Below are 27,296 nucleotides of genomic sequence, written 5' to 3'. Positions count from 1 at the left end.
CAAGGGTGGAAGCGGGGAGACCAGTAATGAGGCTACTGTAGTAGTCCAGGCAAGAGATGATAGTGCCTTGGGCCAGATTGATAGCAGAGGAAAAGATGAGAAGTAACTCATTTCTGGATATATTTTGAAGGTGGAGTAAAAGTGTTTTATCACAAATATCAAGTAATTGGGTCATATTTTTAAGCTTTTTAAACTTAGCAGTAGAAATGTTTTCCTCTTTTTTTTAACCAGACCCTCACTTCTGACTTTAAAAAGTTTAACAAAAAAAGAATTAATTGTTATGTACCCTGATTGAGTCCTTTAGTCAGTGAAATTGACCACCTGTAATTCATAAGAAAGATGCTCTGACCGGGTGAGGCTGAAACCTCCGTTCGCCTTGAGTTTACTAAAGTGTTGTCATGGTTGGGTGTGAATAGAGTTCCCATTTCAGTTGAATTTGGCATGGTTTCTTCTTGAAGTTCCTACTAAAAGCCATTTAACTTAGATACTAAGATGTCGAGGTATCCCTTCTTGTTTAAAGTCATTCAATATAAGATCGTTGCTATTTAAACCTCCTCACAAAACAGAACAATTCACGGTAACAGTGGGTGGTGACTGAATTCCCTTTGCTTTCAGAAAGTCTAACCCAATCTTCTGCTTGCTGTCTGACATTTTATTGTACGCAATTGGTTCTCAGTGAGTGCTAGTTATGGTCGTTTATGTCCTGTTTCAGGAGTTAACATGTCAAGGGAAAACATTTTACTTCTAATTCATATCCTTTGATATAAATTCTGAAGAACTGCATTATTAAGTGTGTCCTGAGATTATCAGATACCTTTGTGTGAACCTGGACTATGGACTTAGCCCACAATTAAAATGATTATGAAGTGGTTAGAACTGGAATGAGTCTTAACATATACATGTATATGATTGTGTTTATACATGTAGAGGTGTTGGTGTGTTAGGATTGATGGGTTGCAGTGAATTTATTTCCTGTTTTAAACATCTGGTTTTTTAAAATCAGTTTTCTATCTGTAAGAGTTCTGATCCACTTTTAATTTCCAGCAGAATGTCTGGCAGCACATTTTAATTAACGTCGTCTTTAAAAAGCAAGCTATCACAATTGATAAGATGGAGTTTTGATAATTTTCTGTCTAAAAATTGGCCATTGACTTTTGGTCTTATTTGATTTCGATTATGGCATGATCCCTCCCACTACAGGCAGAATGTAGTCTGTGGTCAGGTTTTGGGTATCCAAGTTTTAGAATATGTACCTTATTCTTTTGCTTTTAAATGTGTAAATCATTTAGTCAGTTGTTGATTTCTTTTTTTTTTTTTTTTTTAAGTAGATCTGTCCTAATTAAAAACAAAATCTTAAGCTTATATATATCTTTTCATCTTTTCTGGGCAGAGAGGCAGATGAAGGCTGTAAAAAACCTTTAGAAAGATTGCTGAACATCTGGCAAGAACGAAGTGTGTATGGCGGCGAGTTCATACAGCAGCTGAAGCTGTCTATGGAGGACTCCAAGAGCCCTCCCCCCAAAGGTAGAAACATCACCACATGTTTACAGCTCTTGGTCTTTGCCTACTTTCGAATCACATATGAAAAGCTGCAGTGGGGTTTGCTGTGAACCACCAGCGATTTTATGATTCTTCAGAGAGATGATCATGAACGATGGTGAGAATTTATGTAGTGCTCACAGCGTGTAAGCCTGGTTCTAGTATTCATGCTGTTCATCCTCTCACACCCTGACTTTTGCTCTCTGTTCTCCTTGGCTTGCTTCTGTCTTTCAGAGACTTTCCTTGCACGGGGAAAGGAACAATGAAGTTATTCAGAGTTGTGGTGAACTAGGAAGTAGCCTGGACTAAGATTTTGTCCTTGCTCTGCCATTAACTACAATAGGACCTTGGATAAGTTTCTTAGCTTTTTAAGAACTTGGTTTAATTAAATGTAGATGTGCGTTTGAAACATATCCTTATGATTGTCAGCATGGTGTCTGTCTAAAATTGATTGATTGTTTGTTTTGGAGACAGAGTCTCACCCTGTCATCCAGGCTGGAGTGCAGTGGTGTGATCTTGGCTCACTGCAACATCTGCTTCCTGGGTTCAAGCCATTCTCCTGCCTCAGCCTCCCTTGTAGCTGAGATTCAGGCACCCGCCACAACACCCAGCTAGTTTTTGTATTTTTAGTAGAGATGGGGTTTCACCATGTTTGCCAGACTGGTCTCAAATTCCTGGCCTCAAGTGATCTGCCCGCCTCGGCCTCCCAAAGTGCTGGATTACAGGTGTGAGTCACCGCGCCTGGCTGAAAATTGATTTTGATCTTTATTGAACCCAGGGTATCTTTAGGAAGTGCATCTGTGTGTGAATTTTGCAAAGCCCTTAATAAGAGCTTATATTCTTTTTCTTTTTTCTTTTTTTTGCTCTGTCGCCCAGGCTGGAGTGCAGTGGGGTGGTCTCGGCTCACTGCAACCTCCACCTCCCGGATTCAAGCAGTTCTTTGCCTCAGCCTGCTGAGTAGCTGGGATTACAGGCACCTGCCACCATGCCCAACTAATTTTTGTATTTTTGATAGAGACAGGCTTTCGCCGTCTTGGCCAGGCTGGTCTTGAACTCCTGACCTCGTGGTCCATCTGTCTCGGCCTTCCAAAGTGCTGGGATTACAGGCATGAGCCACCGCACCCGGCCTATTTTTTTCTTTAAAGAGTAAGATCACGTGGTGTTTAGTTGCTTGGCTTCTGGTTAGTTGTGGTTTAATTCTAGTTGGCATGACATGTTTCTAAGCTACAGGTCTGGTCTGCCTGCATACATACTTGTTTCCTGGAGGATCAAGTCCAAGTACTGATAGTATTGAAGATCCTTTCTATCTGAAGTAGCCTGTTTTTCCAGATTCTTCTCCTGCCGCTTCCTCACTTACACTGTATTCTTTGGCCAAACTGAATTGTCGACAGTTTCCCCTCTGGATGCTCTGTTGGCACTGCTTCCTTTGCATCTGCTGTTACCTCTGCTTGATGTCCTTCTACTGCTTTCACTGTGTGGTGAACTCATTCTCCAAGAATGCAACTCTCATTCTGACATCTTCCTTGGCTTGTCAGGGCTCATGTGGTCATTCCCTCCTTGTTCTCTGGTACTTTGTACATGGATCTGCTATAGAACCTAGTCACGATTAGCATGTGTGACAGTATCCTTCACTGAGCAACCATTTTGTGTACCCTTGGTGATCCTTTCCAGGTCTGAAATTATTTGCATTTTACAGTGGGTAACTTTCCTGTGAAACCAAAGGTTAGAGGCTTTCTGTGAATGACATAAGTGCTTTCAGACTGCAGGTCATTGTTGTTTTACTTGGTTTACATGTTGCTAGAAGATAATTTTAGGATCACTCAGGTAGGTAGGTAGCTTCTGAAAAGCAAGATGCTTCCTGCTTTGGATTCTGGTGTTTGTATTGTGTCCTTCGGAGGTCTTCAGTACAGCTTTGGGGAATTGCTCAGCATTCTTTACTCTGCCTTAGAGAGTTCATTGGTAAACAGTGCTGATTTTTAAAAACACCTTTGGGCAAGTAGGAGAGCCTTGAAAGAGGATGTTTGAAGCTAATGTTGAATTTCAATTTAATGTACATTTGCTGGACACACACTTTGAGTAAACAGCTATACTAGATGCTATAGGAAAGAGGGAGAGAAGAGTGAGGAATAGTTTTGCATTCTGGGAATGTGTGGAATTTGTGGCAGTGATAGTATTGGAAATAGCTTCGTTGGGTTTCTGATTTTTTTTTTGAGAGTCTAGACAGACATTAACAATAACAGAGGCAGTTTCCTCTAGGTAGAGGATAATGCTGATCTAAAGATAATTTCTCTTTCTCTATTCTATAAAGATGAAAACACACATCAAAAGATTTCAGCATATGTGTTAGTCCCAGCCGACTCACTCTGTCTTCACTCTCTTCTCTGGACCTGAGTTATCAGAATATTTTACCAGAGTCCTTTCAAATATTGATGAGTTCTCGAGAAGTTTATTTCCAGATTTGAGTAGTCCTTTTATATTCCAGCTTTGATTCATGGGTAATTCTTTGTCTTCAGGCAACTTCATAAAGTTTACCTCTGAAATAAAAATTTTTCTGTGGAGCTTTGACAGTTCTTACAACATTGGAGAATGCATGAGCTTAGGAATTCTGTTGTAGAACTGGGTATTAAGTTTATAAACCTGTCTCTCGAGGTGTTCTAAAGGTGTCTCAACGTCACACTGTACCCCATAAATATATACAATTATTATTTGTCAGTTAAAAACAAAATTTTTAAAGTAAGAAAAGGAGAGAAGTTCTCTACTCTTGAGAATACTCAAGGTGTTGCTTGACTGAGTGGAACTTTTTTATTTGAGCCACATGTGACTCATGTAGTATATGGTTGTAGGAAGATTTAGAGAGAGAGGGTAGATACAAAGGAACTAGCATTTATTGAGCATCCGTTATGTACCAGCCTCTGCTGGTTACTTTTCACGTTAATTTGTTTTAGATCCTTATAACTACTCTGTGAATTTGGTACTATTTTCATACTTTAGATGAGGACACTGGCTCAAAAAGGTATAGTAATTTTATTCCGAGAGAAATAATTGATAAGTGGTGAATTCCCAGGCCTATGTGACTTTAAAGCTGATATTCTTCACACTGTCGTATTTCCTGAAAGCACATGATTTCAATATAGACTTGAATTTTGATAGGAATTTGTGAGTAGGTTACCCAGCTTTCCTGGATCTTAATATAGTTTAGCTATTCAGGCTTCCACAGTATGAATCCTAGCTGTCATTCTTTTTCTTTTTTTTTTGGAGACGAATTCTCGTTCTGTCGCCCAGGCTGGAGTGCAACCTCGGCTCATCGCAACCTCTGCCTCCTGGGTTCAAGTGATTCTCCTGCCTCAGCCTTCCAAGTAGCTGGGATTACAGCCATGTGCCATCACGCCTGGCTAATTTTGTATTTTTGGTAGAGACGGGGTTTCTCCATGTTGGTCAGGCTGGTCCTGAACTCCCAACCTCAGGTGATCCGCCCACCTCGACCTCCCAGAGTGCCAGGATTACAGGCGTGAGCCACCGCACCTGTCCCCTAGCTGTCATTTCTAAAGTTCTGTGACCTTGGCCATGGCATTTGATCTCTCTGAAGCTCAGATCCTCACTGTACAATGTGGCTATTAATGGTAATACCTTATAGGGTTATGATAAGGATTACTTGAGATAATGCAGGTAAGATATTATCAGTGGGGTGATGATACGAGTTTTGTTTGCCCTGCCAGTGCCCCGCCAGTTCTAGTATCTAATATGCTGAGTTTCTATATATGAACTGGTAGCAAAAATAAGAAGAGGTTTTTAATATTTTCAGTCCCCCAGACTTTGTGCAAGGCTGGAGAACATGTTAGCTAAGAGTATGAGTTCTAGGCACAACTTCCCTGGGTTTATGCCTGGATTTGGCTACTCAGTTCAGTGAGATGATAAGGGTAGACAGCTGGTAGAACTGTGCCTCAAGTGTTAGACCTTTATTTGTTGCAGGTTCTTTTCTTTCCACAAGTAAAGTTTAATGTGCCTTATTAAAATGTCCTTTATTATGCAGGGATGGAGCAAAGAATGAGGGAGCTGTTGCAAACAATATTTCCTTATCCTTTTCTCATTATAAAAGTAATGTAAATACATAGGTGTGTTTTTTGTTATTGTTGTTAACTAGTAAATTGAAGCAGTGGGAGTAGAGAAGGAACAAAAAAGCCTGTAACTGATTGTAGTCGATTAGTTGTAAACACCGCTGCATTCAGACAGGGTGTTTTGATTTGTTTTTTAAATCACAGAAAATTTCAAGTGGATCCTCTAGAAGATCCAGCTTTACGGTAGATGGCTACATATTATAATGTGATTTGGGAGCCTGCAGGCCAGCTTTTTGCCTTAAGATTAGTTTCACAGTCTGCCACAGTGTCTGAAATTCTCCCACAATCAGGTTGTAAGAGGCATACTCTAAACCCTTAGGTAACGAGGATTACTTAAGGTTAGCTGAGTACAAGGCCTGCTGGAGACACAGGGACAGGTTGGAGGGTAGAATAGAAGGTACCCAGTATGAGGACAGAAGGACTTTGGCTACCCCACGGTTTGTCCTGCCTGTAAACAGAGTGGTCAAGTGAGTAAAAAAGGGAGTGTAAATGTATACCGTGGTAGAAGCTGAATTGATAGTGGAAGGCTTACCTTGAATTCAGATGTAGAAATGGGACTGATAAATATTCTAGTTTTTAAAATAATTTTAATTTTTAAAACAATGGATAACTTTTGCAAAGGAAACCTGGAAATCCTAAGTTATTTTTAATGGCTGTCTGACTAGACTGACCATACTGGGCACCATAACTGCTGACTTCGTAGCAGCGATAGTCATTTCTGGCCTAGCACTAGCGTTTTCCAAGCTCTGTGACTCCTCCCTTCAAGCGGTTTCAAACTCTGACCTGTCAGCCCTTTCCTAGGTACTGTAGGGATGTAGAGGAATAAGACACTAAGTGCTCCTGTCAGAGAAGAACGCTTGCCAGTGGCCAGAGTAGCAAGGCCAGGTGCTTTAAGAGAGGCCCAAGAGCTGTGGGAGTTGGAGACCATTGCCATCATTAGGCTTTGAACTTAGGAGGAATCTGTAAAATCATTAGAAGCCCCTTAAGGTTTATGAATAAGGACACGATGGAGTGGGCACTCCACTTTAGGAAGATTAATTTAAAAATAGAAGACAGTCTTCCATATTTACAGGTTCCACATCTACAAATGCAACCAACTGCATTTTGAATTTATGTTGGGGAAAAATAATACATATTTTAAAAACGAAACTGTGACAATTATTTACATATCATGTACATTGTATTAGGTACTGTAATCTAGACATAAAATATATTGGAGGATGTGTGCGTAAGTTATATGTAAATACTATGCCATTTTGTAATGGGATCTTCAGTATCCCTAGATTTTGGTCTCCATGGCGGTCCTGGAACCAATCCCCCATGGATACTGAGGGACAACTGTATAGTCTAACTTGGGAAAGGGGCAGCTAGAGGTGGGGAGACAGTGGTCTCAACCAGCTGTGACAAAGGACAGATTGCTGGTAAGAGGCTGTGTAGGGGAAGGAGGAGAGAGAGGGAGTATGTAAGGCATCCTTCTGAGGTATGGAACCTGCTAGAAATTGGGACCTTGGGATAGATTCTAATGGTTTCTAAGGCCTTGTACCTGGAAGACGGGACAGTGAAAGTGTTTGTAATGGAAATAGGTAGCTCAGGGAATGAGGAGCCCTGTGGGGGAAATGATTAGTAATTCATGTCCAGAAATCTTAGGTTTGTAGCACCAATAGGTCCTCCAAATGGAAAGAGGAGGAAACTGGAAAAGTAGGATAACAGTTAACACCTATTGTGTCCTCTGCCATCAGGATGGCAAAGGACATAAGTGGTCCTAAAATGATTTCTTATTTTAAGTCTTGTAATGCTGTTCGTGAGCAGCAATGTGAAGTGGCAAAGAGAACTCCAGGTAAGGAGGCTTTGATCTGTAGCACCCAGATTTACACTAACAAACTCTCTGACTTTGGGCAAACTGCAACTTGTGGACCTAGATATTTTCATGAAAATTTGAGTTGGGGGAAACAAAGGCATAGGTCTAAGTCCTCCCAGTGCCAAAATTCAGGAATTCTAAGTGTCTTGAGGTAGTGTTTGGTTTTTATATGTAATAATTTCTGTGTGAGAGTTTGAAAACGGAAGGATTTCAAGTTTTATAATTTTTTTCTGCTTTCTTTGGTGTATCTAATAGTTACTTACTGAGCACTCCTCTAGGTGCTTGAAAGCAAACACAACAGTATAAAAATTTTGAAGTTTGTACTTAGCTTCTAATGGCCACTCCTTCCATGTGACCGTTTTGATGCCATAGTGGCTAAATGTCTGCATGGGTCATAGCACACATTAATTAGGCAGCTGCTATGTACAAAGTACTGTTAGGTGTTTCTTATGTAAATTATATCCTAATAAGATTTTTCATATTAAAAATATAGCAATCTTTGCTTTGCATAGTAGTGCAGGACTATAACCATTACTGTGCAGGCTGAACCCAGGCAAAGCAATCTTTATAATCAGTGGGGAAAATTATGATTGTTCTGTGACTTTTACAATTTTTTTGTCAAAGAATTAAGAACTCCCTGTTGATTCCAAATGTGTAGGGAAACAAAAGAGATAGTAAACTAATAGTTATTTAATATGCTGTAACAACAAATTAGAAACATTGAGAATTCAAGTGTGTTTTCTTTGTAACAAACTTATCAAGAGTAGTTTGAACAAGGGTTGCCTTCTGGTATAATTTATATATATATACAGAGCAAACATCTTTTCTGTGGCTTTGCACATTGTCATACTGTATTTTGTTTGGATCAGCTTCCAACATTTTATCTATTATGCTTTCAGTGTTGTAAAATACCTCTCAGTTTCTTTAGCATGCAGTTTTTTTTGTTAGCATCTCTTCCTCTAGGATGTTGTCATTCTTTTCATCACTCCCACTTTCTTCATTGCTAAGTTGGCCTCTACAAGTTCCTCTGGCCATGGATCTAGGCTCCCTCTGATGCTGGCAGTGGCAGCATCCTGCAACCTGCTGTTTCTTCTGTATCTCCACTGATGTGCCATTGGGATTTCAGTTCCAACATTAGCTTTTATTTCAGTTTCTTTGTTCCATGTTCATCTTTATGATCAATACCCTCTTCTGATCATTCATTTTTATAAAATGTCGTTGGTGTTATCACTGGGAGATAAGGAGACAGCCCAGTGAAGCGCTTTGCTGTCTTTGTGTGACCTGCATGACAGGTGTGCAGTGACCAATCACTGATAGACTTGAAGAATGATGTGATTGGTCACTGATCATAATTTGGGGGCTGAAGTTAATAGCAAAATTTGTACTTCATGCAGTTACTCAAGTTAATATGCCATGGTAACTGAAGTTCGAACTTGTTTTATTGAGGGACTGGTGTCATTTAACGAAGCCATGATAACAAATCTGTGTATAATAGAATGCGCAAAGTGAGGGGAGGACGTCCTGTATTGCAGATGTTGCTGTCTCCTTTTTTTGTAATAGACAAAAACATTAAGAAAAAATGAAACTTGGCCAGGCGTGGTGGCACACACCTGTAATCCCAGGATTTTGGGAGGCCAAGGCAAGTGGGTCACTGGAGGCCAGGAGTTCGAGACCAGCCTGGCCAACATGGTGAATGAAACCCTGTCTCCACCAAAAATACAAAAATTAGCCAGGCGTGGTGGCAGATGCCTGTAATCCCAGCTACTCGGGAGGCTGAGGTGGGAGAATTGCTGGAACCCAGGAGGCGGAAGTTGCAATGAGCTGAGAACATGCCACTGCATTCCAGCCTGGGCAAGAAAGCAAAAACTCCATCTAAAAAAAAATAAAATAAAAATAAAACTCATAATATTGACCTGGCTTTCACTTCAAACATAAGTTTGGTCAGTTAGTATATAATGTATATAATGTAGAGAACAGGCTTGGTTCTACATGGCTTGGTTCCAGAAGAAAATGTATAAGCAAAACATGTGTATGTATCTGAAGCAGGTGCCTGGTGTCCCCCTTTTTTTGCTAAATGAGAGGGTACCTGTATGGTGCTAAGTAATTTGAGTGCAGCGGAAGGAGGACAGGTTTTGGAGTCATACCATAAGTGTCATTTAACCTCCCTGGCCTTTGTTTTCTCACCTGTCAGATGGAGATGCTGTATCTTAAAATTGTTGGAAAGATTAAAAAGAAACTTGCAATGCCAGGCACAGGCTGTGTCCAATATTTCTTTACTTTCTAAACTAGAATTTATCATTTAGATTTATTTCCCACAGTTGTTTGGCATTTATTTTGTATTGTCTAATTTGATGCAAAAAGAATGATTTTGGAATTAACACATCTATCATAACAATGTAAAAACATACGGTGCAGATAGATAATAAATAATGTAACCTGTCAGCCTCAAAAGTGGTTAAAATGGTAACTTAAGTAATTTTTCTCAGTAGTATCAATCATATGTCTCAGTAATGGTTATTTTAATTTTAAGGTAAATTAGATTTATTTTGTTTTTAGGGGAATAGTGTAAAGAATATTTGCGTTTGGAATTTTTGACAAAATTTTATTGATAAAATTTTCTCTCCTGTTTTCTGACATGATCCCTGGAAAGCATAACATATCCCGTTTTATACGCAATATGTTCTCTATGTTCTCTGTAAACCCTAGCACACGTTGGCTTGCTTCATTGTATTGTCCCATGAGTTTCTTACTCAAGTGTGATAGTTGGGTAAGGTTCACTTTAGATGCCTGTTTTCCATAGTATTTTACCAGAGAATCAATCCGAGATGATGGACAAAGACCTGTTTGACTCTTTTCAGTAATGTAGGGAACTACAATCAATTTAAAATAACTAGCATAAAGGTTATTATTAAACCATTCCGAAAATGTGCACCCCTTCAGCCCTGTTTTTACATGTGGCCCATTGTGCATAGCATGTGACTCTTATTACTACAGGATATGTGGCTCAAATTTATCCCTTTTACCTTTCCTCTAGCAACAGAAGAGAAGAAATCTCTGAAACGAACTTTTCAGCAAATTCAAGAGGAGGAGGATGACGACTACCCTGGCAGCTACTCTCCTCAGGATCCTTCTGCAGGACCCCTCTTGGTAGGTCTTGACCCCAGAGAGTAGGGAAGAGTGGCTTAAAGTGACCTCTAGTTGAAGACTATGGCCACAAGGTGGCGCCAGTGACCACCAGTGTGGCATCTTCAGAGGGCACCTCTCAGGGGCCCTGTGCATCATTCTGCCCAGAGGAGTTTGCCGGATGGCAGGTGTCACTGTTTCTTTGCGTGCCATGACTCTGGGATGGGCTTATGTTTTATAAAGTACTTGAACTTGGTTTTTTCAATCCTAGAAATTAAGAGTATTCTTTAAAAATAGATTTTGGAGAAAGGGATAGATAATATTACAAAGACATTCAAAAGTCTTCTACCATGGCCTGTCTCCAGTAGCATGGTAGTTTTAGAAAGTAAATAACTCATTAATATCTAAAGACAGTCTGTGTGTCAGTAGCAAATTTGCTGCACTATAACCTATTAAATATTAAAACAGGGAGTTAGTCTTTAACCATGTGTTCGTGTTATTTGGCTATACAGGTTAGCTTATGAAATCTGTCTTGGTTCATTTTATCTATTTACAGTCAGAGAATTTAGGTGCAAGGTGACAGTTTAAGTAACTTGACCAGTGTCTTAATTTAAATCCAGGTGTGTCTGACTTCAGCGCCCATGCTCTTTTCAAGGGGCGCTTCATCTTACTTTGCCTAAAACAGCTTTATTACACATGGTCATGCTTAAAGCCTATGTAAATAGGAAGCATGTCTAGTTTGCGTTATGTTACAATATTGAGTTAGGCTAGGGATTAAATGACAGCAGTGTTAGGTCATGTATCTTTGCATTTAAACACTTTAAAGACGACAGCCTACATTATTACCTTTCGGGGTAATCTAACTACTGTTTACGGAGCTAGCTACTCCTTGGTCATTATGGAGTGGCCTGTTAGCATTTTTTGTTTTCTGACAGTTTAAGAAACTCCTTTTTGATATATATAGAAAGTGCATCCTTGGTTTACTTTTCTTGTTTTTTCCCCCATTTGTTTATAATAAGTTCCATGCGTTTAATTTTGGGAGTGACATTCATTTTGTCAAGAAAATCCAAGAAAGACTTGAAGTAGGTTGATCAGTCAACATATAATTTTTTCCTTCTTCTTCTGGAGACAGGATCTTGCTCTGTTACCCAGGCTGGCGTGCAGTAGCATGATCACAGTTCACTGCAAACTCAACCTCCCGGGCTCAAGTGATACTCCTACCTCAGCCTCCCAAGAAGCTGGGACTATAGACACATGCCGCCATGCCTGGCTAATTATTTTATTTTTATTTTTTTCTAGAGACAGGGTCTCGCTATATTGTCCAGGCTGGTCTTGAACTCCTGGGCTCAAATGATCCTCCTGCCTTGGCTTCCCAAAGTGCTAGGATTACAGGTGTGAGCCACCACACCTGGCCACAACACACAACTGTTAACATCTGATATTTATACCTTTATTCTATACTGGAAATGATACATCATTTGAAATTAAGCAATACAAACTTCATTGTTCTGAATTGCCAAAAACATGTTCTTTTAGAATTAAAAAAAAAATAATAATTATTCAGAATTTCATTCATGTCCTGCCATGGACTTAGATAACTAATTTTGTAGATTTTCTTAGAATCCATGACATTGGCTTGCATGTAAGCTCTGGGGCTAAGAACAGTTTTTTTAAGAAATGGCAGGAATGACTGTTTTTAGAATTTGCCTCCACCTCATTTAACTCCAACTAATTTTCTTTAAACCCCATGTCTTAATGGATAGTGTTGTTTGTGTTTTGATTTTACAGACTGAAGAACTAATCAAAGCTTTGCAGGATCTGGAAAATGCCGCATCAGGGGATGCTACTGTCCGACAGAAAATTGCTTCTCTGCCCCAGGAAGTGCAAGATGTTTCTCTATTGGAAAAAATAACAGGTGAGAAGGTAGAGTTTGGGTGAAAGGTGAGGAAAGAGTGACATAACTAATGCAACTAACCCTAGGCCATACTTATGTTTGCGGGTATAGACTACTTTCCATGTTGTGTTGGATGCTCTACCATCTTGGGATTTGCAAACATAACTCACATGGTGAACAAAGAAACTTGAAATAGTCAGAGCTTGAATAGTGATTCTAGGAATTATTGCAAAAATGCTGGTGTACCACAACCTGTGGCTCTCTAAGGTCTGTTAAAAACATAGTACACATTGTGTGCGTGTGGGGTGGGTGGGAGGAGATTAGGTATTATTCTGTCTATTAGACTCATAACCCTCTTACTAAAAGAAAAAAAAATATGATTCAGGGCTGTGTGATTTGTACCCAGCTCTCTGACAAGCCCTGCAGATGATAGTGCCTTCAATGCCAGGAATTTCAGGTGTGTGTTAGACATGTCATTTTGCCCTAATCGTGACCTCCCTAGTTAAACAGGGAGGGGCAGTTGACACGATTCCTGCTTTCTGCGTGAGAAACTGAAAGGAAGGAATGAAGCATGAACTAATCTTGACAGTATGCTTTGCACCCGTACTTTTGTTCTTTGTGATAGTCTTCGGAGATGACTGAATGTGTGTCTCCATATTGCATAGGACATTGAGGCTTTGAGAAGATAGGTGTCTTGCCCAAGGTCATACAAGTAGTGGATCTTGGGATTCTAACCTAGGCTGAAAAGCCTATGTTCCTCCCCTTACAAAAACTCAGACCTTTCATTCCACTGTCTTCTGAATCCTAAGCTTTATCTCAGGCCACCATTTTCCCACTTCAGTCCCTTGACTTGGCTGCTTCTCTAACTTATTCCATATATATCTAAAGGAAATAAAGGTCACTGATGAAATATTTCCCTCAACAAATATTTGAGGCCCACCTATATCCCCTCAAGTGAAGTGTCAAGAAGAAAAATAAAGCAGGGCGGTGGGAGCAGAGAATGATTGAGGGCGGTATTAATAGTATTTTAAAGGTACTTGGGGAAAGCCTTTCTGATGAGATGACCTTGAGCAGAGACCCGAAAAATTAGGAAGCAAGCCATGAGGATATCCAAGGGAAGGAAGCGCCACCAGGCAGAGGAAGCAGCACAGGGAAAGACCTCAGGCAGTGGGTGTACTGGGTTGGAGAACACTGCTCGGAGCCTTCTGAGTCACGCAAGAAGCATCTTAGCTCCTCACTCTGCTTCCCTACCCCGGCAATTCACCCCACTGGGACCTGCAGTCTCTTGATCCCCCCTACCTCTTGCTGGCCCTCAAGTCCTCATTTTCTTCTTTACTCAGATTGGAGTGGTCTTCACTTCCTCACGCACACCTTCAACCCATTTTCTTCTCTTTCTCCCTTCAGTGTAGTTTCCTGGCAAAATACCTAAACAGGTTAAATCACATTTTAAAAATACTTATTACTAAAAGGACTACTTCATTTATTCTTACTATCAAAATCATAATCTGCAAAAATTGCAAGCAAGTTAATGTAAAGCTAGCCATGTATGTAATTTCATTTCTCTATTTCACTGACCTAAAGGTCTCATGTAGCTTCGTTTTAAAATATTTGTTTTATTTTGATTTTTAATTGTGGTAAATTACATACAAAATAAACTACATATAAAATGGTAAGCTACATATAACATAAAGGTGTGCAGTTTAGTTGTGCTGAGTATTCTCACATTGTTATACAACCAGTTTCCAGAATTCTTTTCATCTTGCCGAACTGAAACTCTATACCCATTAAACAATAACTCATAATTTTTCACTTCTTGTATCACCTGGCAACCACCATTCATAAATTTAGCTTTTTGTCTCTTCCTTTCCTGTACCTGTGCAGTGGAATGTGGCTGGGGAAAACTAACATGTCTGAGTTGACTTTTCCTCCTATTTCTCTGCATGGACATGCTGTTTTCTAAACCCGCCTCTCTGTGTATTAGATCTCCTTCTCATCTAGCCAAGGTCATTGCTCCAACAGTGCTCCCCTTTTCTCCTGCATTTTCCATTTTTTGCTCTTTACTGGATCATTCTCAATAGCATAAAAACATGAAAGTTTCCCCCACATGGGAAGATGTTTTTCTTGACCCCATATCTTCCTCTAGCTACTGCCTCATTTCTCTGTTCTTTTTAGCCAAACCACCTGAATGGATTGCCTGTGCTCTCTCTCCACTTCCCGTCCTCCCAGTTGCTGATGACTTCCTTGTTGCTAGACTCAGTGGTGGATTCTCTGCCCCCATCTTAACTTCACCCCAGTAGTATTTGGCCCAGTAGATTATTTCTTCTTCCTGAAAATACTTTCTTCACTTGGTGTAGTAGTTGGAATAATGCCTCCTGACCCCCTACCCAGCAAATGCCCATGTTTTAATCCACAGAACCTGTGTGTATATGTAATCTTATATGGCCAAGGGACTTTGCAGATGTGATTAAATATCTTGAGATGGGGAGATTACCCTGGATTATTTAAGAGGGCCCAGTGTAATCACAGGGTCCTTGTAAGAGGAAGGTGGTAGAGGGGGAATGAGAAGGGGGTATTACCGTGGAACCAGAGGTTGGAGCAATGTGCTTTGAAGATGGAAGAAGCAGCCGTGATAAGGCAAGGCATAAGATAATTAATTGGTGATATTCTAAGCTACTAAATTTGTGGTAATTTGCTACAGTAGCAGTAGGAACTAGGACCCTACATTGTTCTAGCTTTCCTCTTCTCTGTGTCTTTTCAGCCTCCTTGCTGGTTTCTTCACTCTTCCTTGACCTCTTCATATTAGCCCCCTTCTTTAGCTGGTTTCACTGGCAGCCATTCTCACCCAATTTCATGACTATAAATAAGAGTTTTTCTGCTGATGATTTCCTAATTTACATCTCTAGCATTGACCCTTCCACCTTGAACTTGAGACCCATATATCCAACCTCCTACTCAGTTTTATTAGTTGGATATCTTGATAGGCATTTCAGGCTTACTCTGCCCCAAACTGAACTTCTGACCTTTCCTCTAAAACTTGTTTCACTCATGGTCTTCCCCATCTCAGTAAATGGCCCTCATCATTCCTGTTGATTGGGACCAAAACCAGCATCTGATACCTTGTCACCGCCTCTACCACTGCTCCCTGGTCCAGGTCTCTGCCATGTTCAGTTGATTTATTGCAGTAGCCTCCCAGTTGGTCGTGCTGCGTCATTGTTCCTCTTGCTCAGCCATCGTTCTATTCTTAACATAGTAACCAGAGTGATCCTCTTCAGTAGAAGTCAGATCATGTCTCCTGCTCCACACAACACCCCCATGACTCCCCCCATCACCAAAGTAAAAGCCAGAGCCTTTTTTTTTTTTTTTTTGAGATAAGAGTCTCATTCTGTCGCCCAGGCTGGAGTGCAACGGCCTGATCATAGCTCGTTGTAACCTCAAACTCCTGGGCTCAAGCAATCCTCCTATCCTAGCCTCCCAAAACACTGGGATTACAGAAATGAGCCCCCTGCCCAGCTTTAAAGCCAGTCTTTCACTGGCCTCTGTTACCATGTAGACTTTTACTATTTTCCCCTCACTCACTGCTCAAGTCATATGGGTTCCTCGCCAGTCACTCTTTCCTCTTAGGGCCTTTGTACTTGTCCCCTGTCTGAAATGTTTCTCCCAGATAGTTACGAAGCTGGTTCTCATTTTCTTAGGCCTTTGTTTACGTATCACCTTAGCGAAGCTTACCCTGGCCACCTTTTTGAAAATGTTGATCCCCCTCTGCTTCCAGTGCCCTACTCTTTCTCCTCTGCCTTATTTTTCTCTGTAGTTCTCTTCAGCTGATAAGTAAGCATAATATTGTATATTGATTCTCTTCCTACCTGATAATATAAATTTGAGGGCAGAAAGTTTTTGTCCTTTTTATTCTCTACCGTTTCTAAGAGCCTAGTTATAAGAACTCAAATTTGTTAAACTAATTGGAAGGTTTTGAGCAGAGGATTGGTGGGCATAAAGCCCGGTTGGGGTGGGCTCAGGAGGAGAGCAGGTGGCTACACTTCTCTGAAAAGAGTTTAGCTCCAAGGGGGAGCAGGGAAGCAGGTCAGTAGTGGGATAGTGGTATGTGGGTGGAATGCATGGCAGCAGGTTTGTGTGCTGGTGGTGGTCTTCAGGAGGGAGAGAGAGAATTTGCTGAGGTAGGGAAGACATGGGACGGCTGCAGAAGTTGAGTCTTTGAGGAAACGAGAGGAAATGGGATGAGAGGAAATGGGATGAGAGGAGATGGGATGCGCATGCCGCTTGGAGGACTGGCTGAAAGAGGCACTTGCCACTCTGATGGGTGAAGGAGAGCAGGGAGCGTGCGGACAACGTGGGTAGGTCCCCTGAAGTGAGCATCTGGCTTCTGCATTTTCACTGCATATTTTGTGTAACTCACTAAATTATTATAAGTTACTTTTCTGGGTTGTAATTTGTGTAAATGAATTATTTCCTTTGTAAAAGTTCTTGAGGCTGCGAATTGATTTTCTTTTTAATCTTAAAAATTAGTATTTGCCATTTTTTGCCACAGGCACCTAAACATCTTAGTGAATTAACCATTTTTAAAAAATGATCAGTCAAGCAATAACAAAACTAAAACCAACCTAACCACCCCAGGAGCTTGCTCATGGAATGAGCCACTGAGCTGGGAGAAGTTTGGTGGTCCTTTATCCTCTGTGAATGAGGTGATCTCTTTCCTTTGTGCTCCATTCAGCTCACTTCTTCCCTTTCACCAAGGACATTCTTTTGTTTCCCATCCCTGAGGAGGGTAGAGGTGCCTAATCTTTGGCATCCCACCCAATCTGGAATCCTTCAGCAGTTCCTCTTGCAATGTTCACATTAAGAAAGCATCTAAAAGCCACATGGCTGTTTGCCAGAGCTACTGTGTTGGGAATTCTGAAATCCTAGTTCCCTAGGAGAACGCGAGCTCTCCCCTCTGACAGCCTGTATCCATAGGGAGTGTCATGGAACTGTCCCATGGTACTGCGGGAGTCTCTGATGCCCTTTGTTTCAAAGCACCAACCTACTGTTTTGACCCATTTAGGCCTTTTAAAAATGAGGTATACATATTTAAAATTCTAATCTCATCACCACCCACAGGTAATTAATTATGTCAATTCTTTGTAAATGCAGATCCTCCTTTGTTTATCACTTCTTCCCAGTAATACCCTTTCTTAATGTTTTTACATCCCCAAACATGAGTTACAACCCATTAATTGGATATGAAATCAGTCTGGTAGCTAATGACCAACAGATTTTAAAAAATGGAATAAAGCCATCCTGGCTAACAGAGAAACCTCGTCTCTACTAAAAATACAAAAAAATTAGATGGGCGTGGTGGTGGGTGCCTATAGTCCCAGCTACTCGGGAGGTGTAGGCAGGAGAATGGCTTGAACCTGGGAGGTCCAGCTTGCAGTGAGCCGAGATCATGCCACTGCACTCCAACCTGGGCAACAGAGCAAGACGCCGTCTCAAAAAAAAAAAAAAAGGAATAAAATAGAAGATAGAGCACACATAGTAAGAATGGGTATATGGGTATTTTATGAAACCTGCTTTCATTTTTCTTTGTGTTTACATAAGTGTATTTCTGCTGTGAGTCATGTTCAGAAACATTTACAAACCTCCTTCTTATCAGACTTTACATTTTGTTGCATGTAGGAAGAAATCCATCCCCAGGTCCAAGGCTTACATAGTTTAAGAGATAGAGTACTATAGATCATTTTAGAGATCTGGCTTCGAGTCCCAGCATCTTAGCTGACTGCATATTGAAACCTGTCATGTAGGGTTTTTTTTGGCGGGGGGGAGGTCTTAGTTCCCACACCCAAGAAATAAAGTGCACGCTATTTTTTATTCCAGTGGAAAGTAAAAAGACTACTTAATGAAATACGGTTGTCCCTCCATATCCATGGGGGTTTGGTTCCAAGACCTTCTGAGAATACCAAAATCCAAGGTTGCTCACGGCCCTTAAATAAAATGGTGTCAGATTTGTCTATAACCAACGAACATCTTCCCATATACTTTAAATACTCTCTAGATTACTTATCATAGCTAATGCAATGTAAATGCTGTGTTAATAGTTGTTATTCTGTATTTTTAAAATTGTGGGTTTTTAATCGTTATTTTTATTGGTTTGTGGGGTTCTTTGGTCTGAGTATTTTCCATTTATGGTTGGTTAATCCACAGATACAGAACCCACAGATATAGGGGGCCAACTGTAATATAAATGAAAGCACTTGAAATTCTCAGAGGCAAGGAACGATTTTTTCACGGATGATCTTCAATATCTCTTTCTGCCTGTTTTGTCTGGAGAGCTTTTGCAGGAACAGGCGTTTAGAAAGCCTTTGCCAGATTCCTCCCCTGTACCACTTCCTTACCTCGGGTAATTGAGTAGTGTCCTGTCTTGCTGACAGGGTGAATACCTTTGGATTTCTTGATCAATCAACTCATTGTTTGTCCACAGGTTCTGGCTTATTCTTAGACTCTGTATATTGGGAGAGAAACCGTTAACCTCCCCCAGAAATGTTTGTAATCATACCTATGTGATTTGTATATTTTCTCTATTTTTTGATCTCATTTGTACTTAGACAAAGAGGCAGCTGAACGTCTTTCAAAAACAGTAGATGAAGCATGTCTGTTACTAGCAGAATATAACGGGCGCCTGGCGGCAGAGCTGGAGGACCGTCGCCAGCTGGCTCGGATGTTGGTGGAGTATACCCAGAATCAGAAAGATGTTTTGTCCGAGAAGGAGAAAAAGCTAGAGGTGAGTCCATTAAAAGGCAGACCCAGACTGTCCACGTTTCCCTTCCTGTAGCCCACATTAGGAGGTTTTTATTATGCTTTAATTAACAACATTTTTATCATTTAAAAATTCATGATGTGAATTCTGGATATCCATCAGATACTGTAGTTATTTGAGCACAGTTAAAAATTGAAGTCATGTTCTTATATGTCCAGGACAGAACAAACTGGATTGTAGGAAACAAACAGTGAACTCTTAATCACAGCCTTAGGATCTTAATACTGCTTTCGTTTGAACTCATGTTTAAAAAAATTATAAATTGAGGTACAAAAACAATAGCGAATCAGTGAAAACCAAAGAGTATGTTTGGTGGTAGTTGGGAAGTGCTGAAAAACGTTTCTTTTAAGTCATTTGGAAGGTTTTTTTTGTTTTGTTTTTTGTGTGTGTGTGGTTTTTTTTTTTTTTTTTTTTTTTGAGATGGAGTCTTGCTGTCGCCCAGGCTGGAGTGCAGTGGTACGATCTTGGCTCACTGCCACCTCCACCTCCCAGGTTCACGCCATTCTCTTGCCTCAGCCTCCTGAGTAGCTGGGACTACAGGCATCCACCACCACGCCCGGATAATTTTTTGTATTTTTAGTAGAGACGGGATTTCACCATGTTAGCCAGGATGGTCTCGATCTCCTGACCTCGTGATCCGCCCGTCTCAGCCCAGAATGCTGGGATTACAGGCATGAGCCACCGCGCCCGGCCATTTGGAGGTTTATTTCTGACTTGTATCCATGCTGTGGCTGAGAAGTTGTCTGCCTCCAAGATCTATCTGTAGTCAGCTCTTAAATTTCACAGTAGTATTTATAAAGCACAGTTCTCAAACTGTAGAGGAAGAACTCATTTCTACCCTGGGTTGAGGACATTAGTCCGAGTGACCTTGGGGAGGGAGTTCAGAAACATTTCCTCCCCATACACTTGTTTGGTTTCGTAGTTAAGTGCATGGTGGTTTACCCTCAGTGCTTGGTCCCATGGGATAACACAGCCAGCAGTATGAATGTTTGGGAACTTTTGCTGCCCCAGGCTGCTGCACTTCCTTTTCAGGAATGTCTGCTCTTCTTTTTTCAAGAGATATGGAAAAGAGTTGCAGCCAGTGGTTTTGTAAAGGAGGACACTTCTGAGTTAGCCGGTCATGTTGTATTTCAAGAAATACTTCTTAAATCCCTCTCAGAGTAGACAAGGGACAAGGAGAGCCATGTCACCTCCATGCTCAGGAAACATGCTCTGGCACGGAAGGAGGGAACATTGAGCTAGCTCTGAGGCTGAGATCATTGTATTTGCCTTTCAGCACGGTCATCTGACTTGAGGGGAAATGAGTGGCAGACACTTTTTACCGTATCCTTACCTGCAGTGATTCTGGGAACCGTGTTGCATAGTGGTAGCAGGAACTTCACATTCGTAGCCTGCTTGAATGTGGAAGGTGCGAAAGGGCTGTCAACATCCTACGGCTTAGATTTAGACATCGGCACTGACCAGAGATCCTAAAGGGAGTTTCACAGGCAGTACCAGACGGTCATTTATCTGAAATGCTCATCTTTCACTGAGGAAGCATTTTCAGCACTGTGCCCCGGGACTAATAAGAGAGTGTAATTAATGATTCTGGTTGTAAGTCACCATGCCATCTGTTGAACTGCCCCTTGGCGACACATTAAGGGCTTTCTCTGATCTGTCAGACATTGATTATCATGAGCAGCTGTTGTTGGGTGGAACGTGGCAAGCAACCATAGAGGGCAGAGTCTTTGAGGAGATCGGGTTGGTAGAGCTGGTTAACTCTTTGTTCTGTTTTCCCTCCCCATAGTTGCATTTTCCTCTGTGTATTGTTGGGGAATCATTCTGGTTTTTGTAGAACTAGTGGTTTGCTGGACACCATGAGAGGGCATTAAGGTGGAGAAACAGATTAGAGCTTTGGATGCGTCCTGTAACTTTCTAGTCTACATTGCTCTGCCTGGTTCATTCAGTGGAATGGTGTTGGCATTCCGTTGCTGAAGAAGCGGAACAGGAAGGCCCCACCACTGGAACCAAAGTACAGAGTCTGAACTGAAGGTTCTTATCTCAAACCATGTCTCCCAGGCATATGAGCAGAACCATTTATTGTAAAAATAGAGCCGATTTGCTGCATTAAAGAAAGCAAATGACTAGATACAATATAAGGTTTTTTTCTGAGATGGAGTCTCACTCTGTCACTCAGGTTGGAGTGCAGTGACGTGATCTCAGCTCACTGCAACCTCCACCTCCCAGTCTCAACCAATCCCCCGTCTCAGCCTCCTGGGTAGCTGGGATTGTAGGCATGTACTACTACGCCCGGCTAATTTTTTTTATTTTTTTTTATTTTTAGCAGAGACAGGGATTCACCATATTGGCCAGGCTGGTCTCGAACTCCTGACCTCAAGTGATCAGCCCGCCTCACAATATAAGATTTGAGAGATGGTTTTAGTTCTTTTCTTTATCCACGTTTGCTAAAAATGTAGGCAGTCTGCTCTCCTGAACCTAAGATTTTTCTCACATTCTGTAATAGACTGGTCCTGTCCCATCACATCCCTGTGGTGGTGGCCCAACTTGATAAATGTATGCCACTTGAAAGATGCATGAATACTGTGAATTCCTTCAAATTGTCCAAAAGTCTGTCTGTGTGATGGGGCAGTACATAAAGTATACCCACTTTTTTAGCATTCATTTTTGTAACACAGCCAGTCCATTTTAAAACTGCCAAATCAGAATGCTAATTAAATATTTTATTTTTTAATCTTTTCATTGCCTTCAGTGTATACATACATGAAATTCTCAGAACTCTTTGGAGAAGTGGTTATTTGCTTGGGAGTCTGTTTTCTTCCCAAAGCTCTAATATACTTAGGTATTTTTGTGCTTTCCTTTTTAATTTTGTATCTTTATGTAATAAGCATCTTTTTCTCTTTCACTTGGGAATTTTACGTCAGTGGTTCCTACATGTCAGGATTGGGCGTATGATGATTCAGAGCCTAGGATGTAAAAGAGGGAATTACGACTCAAAGTAGGAGATTGTGTTTCTTCCCTCCAGGAAATCATATTCTGGCATAAACAGCACAGGTGAACATAAAGCCAAACCACTTGATTGTACATAATGTAGATTAAGGAGGCAGTTGGTGGTTCTGTTTGTGGTTTAAGGTAGGTCCAAACTTGCCGTCAAGCAATAAAACCTTTTTGTAAAAGGAACTAACAGTTGAAGAAGAGAAACGTGTTTATAAATGGGGAGCAGTTAGACTGGACCAGACGGTATCTGAAGAAGGACAAAGGCAGATGTGGGAAGGAAGTGCTGGAGACCACCAGGGGGAGATTAAGGTCTGTGCTCTTTAGGAAGCTATGTATTCATTCAGGGAGTCAGCAAAGTCTGTGCCAACCAGATGTTGGCAACAAAGATGGGCACAATGCACTTCTCCCCTCAAGGGGCTTATGCTCGAGTCAGGGGGAAACAGCAGCAAACAAGGGGTTAAGGTAGAATTCAAGAAAGATTGTCAGTAAGGAAAATATTCTCACTTGTGTCTACACTGAAATAGACCAAGAAAAAAATGAAGATGCTAATAATAATTTGATCAGATGCTTATTAAAAATGTGAGACTTATCAAATCATGGACAGTTTGTGAAACTATAATGCCTTCAGCAGGTCTCCCGAAGTTTGCTAGACTGTGTGCTCTTTGAGTGCTCTTGCAGTGCCAGGAACATATTTGTTCCTCAATAAATATTTGTTCTTTGACTGAAATCCATCACTTGAGGTAACCTTTTTCTATAGAGAAAAGGGTTTTTTTTTAGTTTGCGTTAAAAGTGACTTAACAAATCGGATTTAATGATTGGTTGTAAAGAATATGTTAGTTCGGAAAGGTAACCATTTTTAGAAATTTCTGTGTGTTTTCTCCTTTGTGCTACTTTTCTTTTTTCCTTTAAGCAGAATTATGCTTTGTTTTGAGAGAATCATCTTTTTTTGTTTGTTTTTGACTTTTGCTTCTGGGTGTCATGATTGATTTGGCGTATGATGCGGGGCCTTAAAAACCAGGCAAGGGTAGAAGGAACGCTGCTGAAAATCTGTTGCTAATGTTTTTGTCATGAACATAAGAAAACCTGGAAATGGAAAAGAAGGCTTGTGGAAGGAAGCACAAATAGCAGCCCAAAGAGGAGGTTAGAGAATGTGGAGGGTATAGAAGAAAGCCCATTCAAAAAGGCAGAGGCCAAAGGTACCAGAAAAGCCTTCCAGCTTCACTTCCAGAGCAAAGAGAAGCTTTGTTTGTGGTTCACAGAGGTGACTGCATTACTCCCAGATGTCTGCTCAAAGCTCATAAGACATAGTCTGAGTGGGTTGGATAGGATTCCTGTCTTGTCAGTGTGAATAAAGCATAATACAGACATGTTCCATTAGCATGATCAGTGCATGGGGAAGAGTGTCTGTGTGTGTGAGAAAGAAACCTATTTGTACAAGTATTAAGGAAAGAAAAAAGGTCAGGAACCTGCAGTTTTACCTTCTTAACTGTGATTTTTTGTTTGTTTGTTTGTTTTTTGAGACAGACTCTTGCTCTGTTGCCCAGGGCTAGAGTGCAGTAGAGCAATTGCAGCACACTGCCTCCCAGGTTCAGGCGATTCTTGTGCCTCAGCCTCCCTAGTAGCTGGGACTACAGGCGCACGCCACCACACCCAGCTAGTTTTTGTATTTTTAGTAGAGATGGGGTTTTGCCATGTTGGCCAGGCTCTTCTCAAACTCCTGGTCTCAGGCGATCCACCTGCCTTGGCCTTCCAAAGTGTTGGAATTACAGGCATGCGCCTCCATGCCTGGCCTTAACTGCGATTTTTATTCAGATCGTGGTGTCTGACTGTCATTGATCTGGAACTGAAAGGAGATAGTCCTGTGTTGACGCACGTGCCACATGGTGCACACACAAAGATGATATGCCACACAGGGAAGAGCTCTTGAGAAATTTGTTACAAGCTGCAGATTTGTTTTAGTTAAGGTGAAATTCATATAACATAAATTAACCATACACTTCAAAGTGCACAGATTTTTGTTGGCATTTAGTACATTCACAGTATTGTATCAAGTTCCACAACATAATTGTGTCTGGCTTCTTTCACTTAGCATGATGTTTTCAAGATTCATCCCATGTTGTAGCATGTGTCAGTACTTCATCTCTTTTATGGTAGAACACTAATCTATTGTATGGATGTGACACAGTTTATAACCTGTCTATGGACATTTGAGTTGTTTCCACCTTTTGGCTCTTACGAATAGTGTTGCTATAAACAGTCATGTGGAGGTTTTTTTGTGGCCATATCTTTTCGTTTCTCTTGGGTATGTATAGATCTAGGAGTGGAATTGCTGGGTCATATGGTAATTCTATGTTTAACATTTTGAGGAACCATCAGACTGTTTTCCATAGCAGCTACACCATTTTACATCCCCACCAGCAATGTGCATGTGTTCCAGTTTCTCCACATCCTCATCAACATTTGTTGTTGTCTGTCTTTTTATTCTGGACGACCTAAATGTGCAGGTTTATCTCATTGTGGTTTTGATTTGCATTTTGCTAATTACTAACAATACTGATCATTCTTCAGTATGCTCGTCAGCTGTTGATGTATTTTTGGAGAAATGTGTATTCAATTCCTTTGCCCATTTTCAAATTAGGTTGTTTGCTTTTTTTGAGTTGTAAGAGTTCTTTATTCTGGATAATATACCTTGATCACATATATGACTTGCATATATTTTCTCCTATAAGTTGTCTTTTCACTTTCTAGATAATATCCTTTGATGTGCAAAAGTTTTTTATTTTTATGAGTTCCAATTCATCTATTTTCGTTGTTGTTGCTCATGCTTTTAGTGTCACATCTAATAATCTGTTGCCAATCCCAGGTCATGATAATTTTTTTCTGTATTTTCTTCTAGGAATTTTATAATTTTATCTCTTAAATTTAGGTTCTTAATCTGTTTGGAGTTAGTTTTTGCATGTGGTGTGATGTAGGGGGGACCAACTTCATTCTTTTGCCTATAGATATCCATTTGTCCCAGCACCATTTGTTGAAAAGACTACTCTTTCCTCCACTTGAATGCCTGGTACCCTTGTCAAAATCAGTTGGCCATAGATGTATGATTTATTTCTGGATTCTCAGTTCTATTCCATTAATGTGTATGTCTATCCTATGCTGATCCCACACTATCTCCATCACTGTAGTTTTGTAGTAAGTTTTAAAATCAGGAAGTACGAGTTCTCAGAGTCCTTTTTCAGTATTGTTTTGGCTATTTAGGATCGCTTGCAGTTCCCTGTGAATTTAACAATCACCTTTTCCATTTCTGTAAAAAGGGTAATTGAAGTTTTACTGGGAATGCATTGAGTCTGCAGGTCACTTTGGGCAGTATTGCCATTTTAGCAGTGTCTCAACTCATGAGCAGGGGATGTCTTCACATTTATTTAAGTCTTTAATTTCTGCTGCAGAATTTTAAAACACTCTTGGAGAGTGTCATTTACTGATGCATTGGATATTATAAAGGCCCTGTCGAGGTATCAGGACCACAAATGGGGGGCAGTGGTATCACCTTTCAATAGTGTTAACCCCCACCTCTAGAAGATAGGAGTATTTCATGTATGGACTCAACAAAGTCATCGGGGCACAGTCACAACAGCAGCTTTACAAAGTAAAGTGACACATAGAGACCTGGATATCTAGGTAAAGTGATTAGCAGGATTATTGAGCTGGACGGAACCTTAGAGATCATATAATCAGACTTCTGAATTGGTGAAGAAACAGAGAGAGAGAGAGTTAGCTGCAGACCAGGATAGAGTCCAAGGCAGACATCTGGTAACTTCATCAGATTTGTACTTTAGTTTTTGATTTCAGAATTTTGATTCTGCAACATCAACAGCAGGAAGACATCTTACGCAGAATAGTAGCCAAAGTTTAATCATGTAAACAATTTCCAAGATTCTTGTTGTAGAGAAATGACATTTTATATGGGGTCATAAAATGGTTGCATGAAAGCATTCTAAGTGTGAAGGAACCTACTCTGCCACCGAGGTTCTAAGTACCTCCCTTGCTGTACCCATGCTCATGCTCTTGCTCTGATAGGAGGGGAGAAATTGGCTCATGAACTTAAAACTGCTGATGTTTCTCCTCACTTGGCACCTCCCCCTTGGCTGTAATGACTACTCAGGAGTAGAGCCTCTAATTTCAGGCAACACAGCTGGGAAGGGGGAAATGGTTCAGACTCCAACATTGCCTTATGACTCTTCATATTTCTGTTTGATTGTGGTTATAACAACTTGAGAAATTCTTTGGCTACAGTTGAGGGAGTGCTAAACCAAAACGATGCAGATTGTTGTTTTTGGCAGCACCTCCCTGCAGGGTGCAGATGGTTAGAAGCTTTTGTTTCAATATTAGGCCAGGCAGTAGGGGGAGATAGAGAGCTCCTTTTTTGTGAACTTTGGAGTAAATTCATCTTCCTTGTGATGATCAAAGCCAGTAACTCAGTGTCCTATTACGGTAAGGACAGATGGGAGCAGGTGATCTAATCGTCATTTTAGGTAAGAGTCCTTGGGTTTATATGAGCAATTCAGGGTCACAGAGGAAGCCAGTGAGGACCAGGATCTTCTGACTCCTAACTACAGTGATCATCCACTGTGTTCCCCTGGGATCTGAGAGGCCCTGCCTAGTGCTGGCCCCCTCCTCTCAGTCCTCTAAACTCACTGCCCTTCCATAGTATTCAGCTCTGTCCTCTCTAGGCTGGCAGCTCTGTCAGCACCCAGGTTGTTAGAATAGTTGTTGAAACAGGTCAGTCTGCTGCCAAGTGATTACGGGGCCTTGCACTCAGTCCCTTCCCACGAAGCGGGCCGTAGTGTGCTCACTGCTCTCCCTTGCCTTTTCATCCCCTACTTTGATATGGGAGCCTTTTTTTTTAGTTGATGTGTGGGCTTCTGTGAGCGATTTGGAGTTCCTTGGATTTCTTTTATTCATTTTAGT

General features: G+C 40.9%; 1 protein-coding gene across 3 annotated transcripts in view; it reads left to right on the top strand.

Annotated features, from left to right (window-relative positions):
• Window positions 1-27,296, top strand: part of RPRD1B (regulation of nuclear pre-mRNA domain containing 1B) — a 92,546-nt gene that overhangs the window by 13,088 nt on the left and 52,162 nt on the right. For 2 of the 3 annotated variants that reach the window (XM_050807253.1, XM_050807252.1), the window contains exons 3-6: window positions 1,391-1,524; window positions 10,547-10,659; window positions 12,424-12,550; window positions 19,126-19,301. In XM_050807253.1, coding sequence (XP_050663210.1) covers window positions 1,391-1,524; window positions 10,547-10,659; window positions 12,424-12,550; window positions 19,126-19,301 — 550 coding nt within the window. The remainder of the gene's footprint in view (window positions 1-1,390; window positions 1,525-10,546; window positions 10,660-12,423; window positions 12,551-19,125; window positions 19,302-27,296) is intronic. The other variant, XM_050807254.1, reaches the window with a different exon arrangement.

This window comes from Macaca thibetana, chromosome 10 (genome assembly GCF_024542745.1).
Source record: "Macaca thibetana thibetana isolate TM-01 chromosome 10, ASM2454274v1, whole genome shotgun sequence".
Classification (NCBI taxonomy): domain Eukaryota; kingdom Metazoa; phylum Chordata; class Mammalia; order Primates; family Cercopithecidae; genus Macaca; species Macaca thibetana.
This window is presented reverse-complemented; position numbering and strand designations above follow the sequence as displayed.